Source organism: Conger conger, chromosome 6 (assembly GCF_963514075.1).
Source record: "Conger conger chromosome 6, fConCon1.1, whole genome shotgun sequence".
NCBI classification, from domain to species: domain Eukaryota; kingdom Metazoa; phylum Chordata; class Actinopteri; order Anguilliformes; family Congridae; genus Conger; species Conger conger.
This window is the reverse complement of record NC_083765.1, coordinates 24,730,032-24,740,263: the sequence shown is the minus strand read 5'-3', so window position 1 is coordinate 24,740,263 and position 10,232 is coordinate 24,730,032. Positions and strand designations below refer to the sequence as shown.

General features: G+C 45.1%; 1 protein-coding gene across 1 annotated transcript; it reads right to left on the bottom strand.

Annotated features, from left to right (window-relative positions):
- Nucleotides 1–727: 727 nt before the first annotated feature.
- LOC133130166 (glyoxylate reductase/hydroxypyruvate reductase-like) lies at nucleotides 728–7,901 on the bottom strand. Its single transcript, XM_061244482.1, has 11 exons — nucleotides 7,865–7,901; nucleotides 7,362–7,539; nucleotides 7,161–7,261; nucleotides 5,525–5,655; nucleotides 3,383–3,455; nucleotides 3,105–3,221; nucleotides 2,579–2,667; nucleotides 1,988–2,089; nucleotides 1,631–1,766; nucleotides 1,280–1,410; nucleotides 728–1,068 (listed from the first exon to the last, which is right to left on the bottom strand). Exons 3-11 carry the CDS (start codon nucleotides 7,250–7,252, stop codon nucleotides 947–949), a joined length of 993 nt encoding a protein of 330 aa, XP_061100466.1. The 5' UTR covers nucleotides 7,253–7,261; nucleotides 7,362–7,539; nucleotides 7,865–7,901; the 3' UTR covers nucleotides 728–946.
- Between the last annotated feature and the right edge of the window lie 2,331 nt (nucleotides 7,902–10,232).

Here is a 10,232-nt window from a genome sequence, read left to right as displayed (position 1 = left end):
GAGTATTTTGTTTGATTTAATCCTCTCTGTGCCAGGGAATATAATCAGTTGGAGCAGAAGATCATATACTTCAGATCCAAAATATTTCATTTCACTGGCAGAGGACATACTGCATTTGTCTTCACCTAGGCCATGTCTGAAAGACTTTGCAGACTTCATTCATTCAAACCATTACAGGATGACTTCCTTTGATCCTCATAGGCTCAGGGATGGAAATGACAAATGTTTCTCTCCTATATCGAACACACTAAAACACCACAAAAAATAAACACACTTCCCATTACTAATACTGTTATTCACTGGCAACATTGCGTATTTTCACCATGTTCTTATGATAGGCTATATATTATTATAGCGTGTGATCAGATAAAGTTCACCTAGGTGTTGTGTCTGCCTAATTACTCTCACCAAAAGCTGAGGTAGGTCGGGTTTGTTCAAATTAACCTGCCCCGTGGCAGATTCGTTTCAGACCATAAGGCACCATAGTTACATGACATTATATTAATGGCATTTGGCAGACGCTCTTATCCAGAGCGATGTACAACAAAGTGGCAAAGTAGTTACTGACACAGGCTTTCTTTGATCCTCAAAAAATGATTTTTCCTACATTTCGATTTAATACATCCGGATAATCTTGGTTTCTGGAACGGACACCAGGGTGAGGTCAGACTTGCTGAAATGTGACATTTGACATTTTACGAAATAAAAACATCTACATCTTTGTGCGTGTGCTCAAAAAAAATATTTTTAATTTGTAACCTCATATCAATAGGTGAAACTAATAGCTGGAAAGCTGCTCCCTTGTTCAGATCAGGGGGACTGACTCGCCCCCACTTCTGTCATCCCTGCCTTGAGCACAAGTTCCTCCAAGCTCCGAGTCCCATGAACAGGAAAAATGAAATTCTATGAAGAACACTGCTAGGTAGTCAGTGGACAGAAGAGGGCGCTAGAGTATAAGCTCGCTGGGCATGGCTGTTCCCATCACCCCCGCCAGCAGGTTGTTGGCTGACAGCGCTGCCATTATTCCCTGGGTGGAGTAGGTGGCACTGCCAATGTGGGGGAGGACCACTAGGGGAAGACAAAGGACAAAAACATTTTTAAAAGGCACTGCCCATACCTGCATTCATAAAATTAACAGGTGTTAGGTATTAGTAGTCAGTTGTTAAGCCAAATTATGGTTGAAATTAAAACGTGCAGGACAGTAGATCTCCAGGAGCAGGGTCGAGCAGTCCTGGTGTAAAACAAGGCCAGTAGAAAGCTGAGGAATTAAGAAACTCACCACAGTTTTTGAGAGACAGCAGCGGATGGTCAGTGGGCAGGGGCTCGGGCGTGGTGACGTCCAGGCCAGCCGCGGCGATCTGACCGCTGGACAGAGCCTCGTACAGGTCCTCCTGGTTCACCACACTCCCTCTAGAAACAATGCACACAGACTCAAGGGGGGCGAAGATGACAACTGGTATACAGGACAGGGAACAAACAAAAACATGAGAAACTTGGGAGGATAAAGAAAGACAAACATATAATCAAGATGCAGGTAAGTGGGGGAAATTATGTCTTTAAAGATTTGAAAACTGGATGGGGAAGAGTTAAATGAACACATGAAGAGAAACATGAATCGCGACACAACTACCTGCCGGTGTTGATGAAGACTGCGGTGCTCTTCATCTTACTGAAGACGGCCTTGTCACACAGCCCCTTGGAATCGGGGTTGAGGGAACAGGACACCACAACAAAGTCGCTCTCAGATGCCAGCGTATCCAGGGGCACTGTCCAGCCCCAAACCAGAGACAGAGAGGTGGGGTTAGCACCAGAGGTGGAACATTCAGGTTTTGTTCCAATCACCTGTATTTGCTCATTTGCAGAATTCTTCAGCCAGGTGGCAGAGGTCATTGGTGAAATCAGCTGTGTTAGCAGTGAGCTCATGTGTACAGTCGGTTCACTCCGCCCCCCACAACCCTAAAACAGCCCCTGCCTGGTGCTCCCCTACCGTGCTCTCCCTCCACCTCTGCGGCCTGGGGCTTGACGGACCGCCCGGAGTACAGCAGCCTCTTCACTCCGAAAGGCTTCAGACGACGGGCGATGGCCAGACCTGTGGGGGTGAAGCAGACACGTCACATTCAATGCAGCGTCCTTCATTTACCTGCACTGAAGCAGTGGGGCACTTGCACATGCACACAGAAATACATACCAGATAAAACACGGTTGGCATATTCTCATCTGGGAGAGCCACAGTATCTGCTGAGATTTTTCTGTGTATTTTCAGTGTTTGGTGATTCATTCAAATTGTTGTTTGGCTAAAGAGTCCACACACGTTTCTAAAGCTTAGATTGGCTATGGCTATTGGCTATGGATTGAAGTCCCCCATGCTGTCTGAAACTCCTGGATTAATGGGCTGATGGGTTAACACAGACATGGAAGGTATAAAGGTTCATGAGGAAAGGAGCCAACGCTGGGTCTGCTAAGGTTAATTGCAGTCAACAAATAATCTTCAATGTGAAATCAACCCATTGGAATGAGAACAAACCACCATGTTCAACCCCTGCATCTTTATTTCCAAACTGTGATGTGATTATATTACCTATGCGCCCGAGGCCGATGATACCGACTGTGCTGCCAGTCAAACCGTAGCCACACAGCCACAGGGGCTTCCATGTGCTCCAGCCACCACTGGGGGGGATAGAATACAGGGTTAGAGAAGGGACAGCTATGCAAACTCCACCACACAGGGCAGCAGGTCTGCTCACGGCTCATGCTCATTTGTGTGCTTGGTCACATGCTCAATGAAGAAACGGCAGGGTAAACTGTATGCCGCGGCAGATGAACCAGTGATAAACACTTGGGCCAAACGAGGGCGCAAAGTTTTACGTCAGAGCATTTTCTGGGAAATAAAAACATCTATATCTAGGGGGGAAAAATTGTCCCTCGGAAATTATTTTTTTAAATATGCAGAATAGAATGATGCACGCAAGCTGTCTAATAAGCTTGATGAGCGGGTTTCATAAGGTTCCCCAAAAAGTATGAAAATGTCTGGGGTTGGGGTTATAGGTGTGGTTGAGATTATAGGGTGTGGCTTGGAGGTTGTTGTGGGTGTTTGTAGCGCTGACCTCTTGACCTCTTGCACCCCCTCTGGTAGCCGGCGCGCGGTGGCTAGCAGAAGGGCGACGGACAGGTCCGCTGTGGCATCGGAGAGCACATCCGGAGTGTACCCCACTCGCACCCCACTGCAGAGGGAGAGAGGGGCATGGAAAGCCGTACACAGCTCATGACACCAACACGTACGGTCCCCAGCTGTTTTTACCCATTTCTGTGAGTGGTCTGTGACATCTGTAAAAATGTTCACTTTTGGAGCGGTGTCAGGAAGGAAGCAGCACTGGATGCTCACCGTTTCTTGATTTCATCGATGGCTAGGTGGTCAAAGCCCACAGAAAAAGTGCTGATCACCTTCAAGTTGGGCCCTGAAAAAATAAAGAATAAATAACAATAATCATCACATAATGATACTAGTACTATTATGAATAATAATAATAATTTTAATAAATACAATCAATACAAATCAATACCCAACTGCCCATCTTGCTGCACAGCCTAATGGTAGCATAGCTCATTGTTGTTCCTTTTCCTGGAAGGCAGGGATCATGAAATCACGGTCATTGGGCCTCATTTATCAATATTTTCGGAAATCCCTGTGAAAATGTATGTGTGATCAAAGCGAACTAACAAATTCCACCGGATTTATCAAACAAAACAGAGCTTTTTTTGCACCCATTTGTTTACGTTGATAAATAGCAATCAATCGTAAACAAAAAGTGCATGCACAAAACTTATGACTAGGATAAACTGACGTCCCTAAAATACCCTATAAGGACCACAGAATTCAATTCCAGGCAATTTAAAGAGATGGCAAAGATATATGCTGTGTAGCCAACACATGATCTGATTTAAAAAAAATTATTATTATATTATTGTGTGTGCTACAGCTACTTTGTAACTTGTCTTTACAAAACATGAAAATGTATATTAAAACTTATTTAGGAGTTAACATCTTATATGCCGTTTTCTTATAATAAACTTGAACTTGTTCATTCTGTTCAAAAGTGGAGGAAGAAAAGCGGATTGTCCAGATGGAGAAACAAAGCAATGTGCCGAACTAATGCGCCAAACTAATATTGAAACATAGAATGTTGCTAATTAGCCTACTTTTGTTTATATAGGCTACATAAACTACATATGTGCCACATAGGACTGGAATAAAACGAACATTGTTGGTGTAAAATGTGGTGAGCTGTCCAACTGTACCAGCTGTAGCCTATACACACTGGGGGTATTGCTGTTGTTGTAAACTCTGTCTTGATTTACACATACTAAGGAACAGGTACCCCAAAAATGGTTTGACATAAAACTGGAGGCAAAGTTATAAATTATAGGAGAGACGTTGATGTCTGGAATTACCAAGGAGGGCGACAGCGATACGTTTCCACTGTCCTGCACCAGTCCCCAAGAAGCTGAGGAAGGATAGCCCCTGAAAATGGAATTGGACAGGAATGGCGTGTGGATCTTCTGAGTTCTGGCTCCAGTGTGTTACACAAACTCAGGAGGTGTCTGGGCCGTCTGAACTGACTTGTGAGCCTCACCAAATTGGCTAGGGCTTTGATTATGTGCTCTCCCCGAAGTAAGCCATGCACTAAATCTTATATTAAAGCAATACATGTAAATAGATAGACAGGTCATTACACTTATATAGTGCCATTACACTTATAAACTCGCCTCAACCACCAGCAATGTGTAGCACCCACCTGGGTGATGTAATGGCTGCCATTTTGCGCCAGAATGCTCACCACACACCAGCTGAAGTGGAGAGGGAGAGAAAGTTTTTGCCAATTCAATCAGGGGATAAATAGGTGTCAGCTTGAAAATGCTACAGCCTCCCCATCACTGTAGTGGGGCATTGGAGATCATTTGACCAGAGGGAAGATAGCCCCCTACTGACCCACCAACAACACTTCCAGCAGCAACTACTAACCAAGCCCACACCTGCTTAGCTTCAGCCATTTGACAGGAGCTGGGTGCATGGCTGCTGGCTAAATGTAAAGTAGGTCAGCCATAGAAACAAAGGTCTAACTTAAGACTCTAATTCTAGCAAACTTTGTTTACGTGTTTTATGGAATTTATATTCAACTCCACTTAAGCATAAATTAATCAGGATTACCGGAATGAAACATCACCCATTTTAATCTTGCTTTTTATATGATATGAATAATTATAATATTCAATTGGCGTATTAAAATAAGTTTCCCACCGTAAATTAAAATAAAATATGAATTCGTGGAATACTACATTCAGAAAACAAGCGTTAAAACCGTAAAAAAGGGCGTTCAGATCCTACAAAAAAACTGACATCCGAAAACTAAAAAAAAAACTGGATAAATCCCCATTGTTTGTGTAAATGCATTTCCGAAGAATGGATTTAGATTTGAGGGCCAGATTTCATGATCCCTGGTGTCAGGATAATGGCGGCGATTCATACCTGCTGCATCTAACACCTCGGTGTCGATGCGATCCGTATAAAGACACAGCAGCCCGTGGGCTCCAGACACGCCCTTCAAAAGCTCCGCCCTGGGCACAGGCTCTTCAGAGTCCCACACGGACACCTTGCACCTGAAGCCAGGTACCCAGAGGGGACAACGCGAGACAGGGCAGGGGAAGGCAATAATTTCGAACTGCCCATTTCTCCAGTAAGTTTAGAGTACGAGCTTCGCTATGTGTTCCTGAATCTAAACACCCCAAAATCCACATCCTGCAGATATTAGTCGAATTTTGGCGAGACTAGTCGCAGTCATTAACTTTCAAGCCAAATTTAGGAACGCAACCACAATGTGAGAGACAGACAGAGAGACAGAGAGAGAGACACAGAGAGAGAGAGAGACACAGAGACAGAGAGACACAGAGACAGAGAGAGACACAGAGACAGAGACAGAGAGACAGAGAGACAGAGAGACACAGAGACACAGAGACACAGAGAGACAGAGACAGAGACAGAGACAGAGACAGAGACAGAGACAGAGACAGAGACAGAGACAGAGACAGAGACAGAGAGAGACAGAGAGAGAGAGAGAGAGAGAGAGAGAGAGAGAGAGAGAGACACAGAGACAGAGAGAGAGCGAGAGACAGAGAGAGAGAGAGAGAGAGACAGAGACAGAGAGAGAGAGACACAGAGACAGAGAGAGAGAGACACAGAGACAGAGAGAGAGAGAGACACAGAGACAGAGAGAGAGAGAGACAGAGACAGAGAGAGACACAGAGACAGAGACAGAGACAGAGAGACACAGAGACAGAGACACAGAGACACAGAGACACAGAGACAGAGACAGAGACAGAGAGAGACAGAGAGAGAGAGAGAGACACAGAGACAGAGAGAGAGACAGAGAGAGAGAGACAGAGACAGAGACAGAGAGAGAGAGACACAGAGACAGAGAGAGAGAGACACAGAGACAGAGAGAGAGAGACACAGAGACAGAGAGAGAGAGAGACAGAGACAGAGACAGAGACAGAGAGAGAGAGAGAGAGACAGAGACAGAGAGAGAGAGAGAGAGAGAGAGACACAGAGACAGAGACAGAGACAGAGACAGAGAGAGAGAGAGACACAGAGACAGAGAGAGAGAGAGACAGAGAGAGAGAGAGAGACAGAGAGAGAGAGAGAGACACAGACAGAGACAGAGAGAGAGACACAGGGACAGAGACAGAGAGAGACACAGAGACAGAGAGAGAGAGAGAGAGACACAGAGACAGAGAGAGAGAGAGACACAGAGACAGAGAGAGAGAGAGAGAGACACAGAGACAGAGAGAGAGAGAGAGAGAGACACAGAGACAGAGAGAGAGAGAGAGAGACACAGAGACAGAGAGAGAGAGAGAGACACAGAGACAGAGAGAGAGAGACACAGAGACAGAGAGAGAGAGAGACACAGAGACAGAGAGAGAGAGAGACACAGAGACAGAGAGAGAGACACAGAGAGAGAGAGAGACACAGAGACAGAGAGAGAGACAGACACACAGACACACACAGAGACACACAGAGACACACAGAGACACACAGAGACACACAGAGACACACAGAGACACACACAGACACACACAGACACAAAAAACCGTCAAGTCTTGCTTACACTCCAGCCTGGGCCTGTGTCAGCACCTTCCTTCCATCTTGTGGAATTCTTCTTGTCACGTACACCTTCATGAGCTGCCGCGCACCTTGCATTATTCTTTTCTAAATTGTAAGTATAAAATAAGCGGCATCTGTTACAGTCCATCAATATCGTAGGCAGGTTAGTACCAAAAAAAGTTTTGGATGAAGTTGAAAAATTCACCTTGGGCCGCTATTCAGCCCCAGCAGATAAGAGGGGTTGTGCGCAGGCGCCAGTCGCTGTGATTTTACCGAGAACGGAGCAGCAGCGCCGCCCCAGAGGCTGCAGTACAGTATAGCTTAGACTCCTAAATTCTATCTGCAGCAAGCCAAGTACAATGGTTGTGCTTGTATTTCGTGAGCTGAGAATTGGTTCAAAAAAATTAGTTTAATACATATGTTATATGGCACTAAAGTTATATATATATTCTGACAAAGTAGGTGAGAACACCCCATTTGTCCCCATTGCCATCATCATTGCCATATTGTTTATTCATTTGAATTGTTTGTTAGCCATAATTCCATCACTTGTTTGCATTATGTTTCATTACAGTTCACATAACATCAGCATCTCTGGGTAAAGGAAAATACTGACAAGTATTATAAGTTTAGTTAATTGCTTATTGGGTTAGTTCTGTTTCATAAGTTAATTACAGTCTTCTTTGTTTCCAATCCTAACATACTCACCATGTGGTCCAGAGGCAAAAGGAGGAAGCAGCTAAACACTTCCTGTATTTGTATCCTAGGTGACATCATGAGTGATGTCACGGGACCAGACCAAGTATGGGGGGGGGGTAGGAAATGTTTAGTAAGTTATGTATGTATATTGATTGTGATTTGTTTATGTGATTACAGATATATGTTATATAGTAAGCCCTGTGTACGGTTTCGGTTGGGCTAAATGATTGGGTTGGGTTAATAATTGTATCACTTACCTGTGTTCAGGAGAGACACCTGCGGGATTGGTATAACCTAGATTGTCTGGGTTTGGGGTTGATTGAAGGCCTATTTAAAGAGTTGCTGTTTAGCTGCTGGAGAGGTGGGACGTCAGTATGTAGCTGGGTACACGTGACGTTAAGGGCTGTTATTATGATGTGAAGTTTTGTTCAGTTAAGCCAAGTTACTTGTTAATTTCTTTTTTTTATTTTATATATATATATATATATATATATATATATTTTTGGTTGCACATGTCGCGGTGCCACTTGTTTTTGTAAATAAACCACCTTTTGTGATGCCGGGACAAGTCTCTGTCGTCTGCCTCCTACCAAACTTCTTGCCACTCTGGTCAGGCTTCCTAAGAGAGATACACACACACACTATAAAAATCTGCTTGAAGCCCATTCACTTTGGAATCTTTGAAGCTCAATATCTCAAAACTCTCAGAACGCAGAATGAACCTTCTAATTCTCAGATCACGATTTTGTAAAAATCCAGATGGGATTCTCACTTGATTCTTGCTTGATTGAATCCTCCCTGTGCTAGGGAAGAGACTCAGATGGAGGCAGATCATCAAAATCATATGAAAGAACCAACATAACTAACATTTTTATTCACCTCTTTCACAGTCAAGACAGATGGTGTCAAAAAGACACCAATTTTTTAATTAGGAGTTCTCTCCAGTAACAGTAGCTTCTGCTGGACATTGGCATAAATAAGATAAATAAAGATTGTACTGGCAGTTCTTGGTGAAAGTCTGCATTTCTCAATGGAAAGAAATGTACAGGATCAATCTTGACAGATTCTGGACTTGGCCCAGACTGGCTCATAGTCCTTCTTCAGCAAGTGTCGGATTGTGGGATTTGGCGCAGGAAACAGGAATGAATGAAGGCCAATAGAGGACCACTTCCCACAATCCTTGAAGACTCTAGGTCTGGGGAGAACATGCCAATGTTTGTTCACATCTATATCGAACACACTACAACATTTAGGACACATGTACAGTCTAGCTTATGCTCTGTTACTGTCCATGACGTATACACTTCTTTAGACGTTTATAATCCGCAGATCCTTTACAACCACCGCCCCCCTTACTGTGCCCTTCCCCCCCTCTAGGCCCATCCCTTCCTCTTCCACTTTCTCCCCCCTTACAGACTCTGATGTTTCTCAACTCCTGCTCTATCCCCTCTTCTCTTCTCCAGACTATCACACCAGACATTCTCCCATTTGTCACCTCCCTTGTCAACTCCTCCCTGTCTTCCAGCTGTTTTCCAGCATCCTTCAAGAGGGCCCACATCATCCATTGCTAAAAAAGCCTACCCTGGATCCCTCCATCGTCCTGAACTACCGCCCGGTATCTCTTCTTCCTTTTCTTTCTAAAACCATAGAACGAGCTGCTTCTACTCAACTTTCTTCTTTCTTTTCTAACAACAACCTGCTAGACCCCCATCAGTCTGGCTTCAGATCAGACCACTCGACAGAGACCGCGCTCCTCTCCGTCAGTGAGTCGCTCCATGCCGCACGAACAGCCTCCCTCTCCTCTGTCCTCATTCTTCTAGATCTCTCTGCTGCCTTCGACACTGTGGATCACTCCATCCTCCTGTCCGCCCTGTCAGCAACGGGCATCTGTGGCACAGCCCTGGACTGGATTGAGTCCTACCTCTCTGGTTGCTCCTTCCAGGTTGCCTGGGCTGGTACGGTATCGATACCTTGGCCCCTTGCCACAGGAGTTCCCCAGGGCTCAGTCCTAGGCCCGCTTCTTTTTTCTCTTTACACTCGTTCCCTTGGCCCTGTGATCACTGCACATGGGCTATCCTACCACTGCTATGCGGATGATACCCAACTCTTCATCTCTTTCCCACCATCTGATACACAGGTTTCTGCCCGTATCTCTGCTTGCCTGCATGACATCTAGAGCTGGATGAATAACCACTATCTAAAGCTCAACCCAGGCAAGACTGAAATGATATTCATTCCTGCTAATACCTCTCCCCACCTGGACCTCTCCATTTCCCTCGGGGATACCACACTCACGCCATCACCCAGTGCAAGGAACCTCGGCGTGGTGATGGACAGCAGACTGTCCCTTTCCGAAAACATTGCGGCGGTGACCCGG

What these genes read in the sequence shown, in the direction of transcription:
- LOC133130166 (XM_061244482.1), bottom strand. Translation starts at nt 7,252, where the DNA reads ATGCAAGGTGCGCGGCAGCTCATGAAGGTGTACGTGACAAGAAGAATT. An exon ending in CATCGGCCTCGGGCGCATAG is followed by an intron (nt 2,090 to 2,578) that starts GTAATATAATCA and finishes TCACCCCCACAG; the next exon opens with GTCTGGCCATCGCCCGTCGT. An exon ending in GCTGTCTCTCAAAAACTGTG is followed by an intron (nt 1,069 to 1,279) that starts GTGAGTTTCTTA and finishes GTCTTCCCCTAG; the next exon opens with TGGTCCTCCCCCACATTGGC.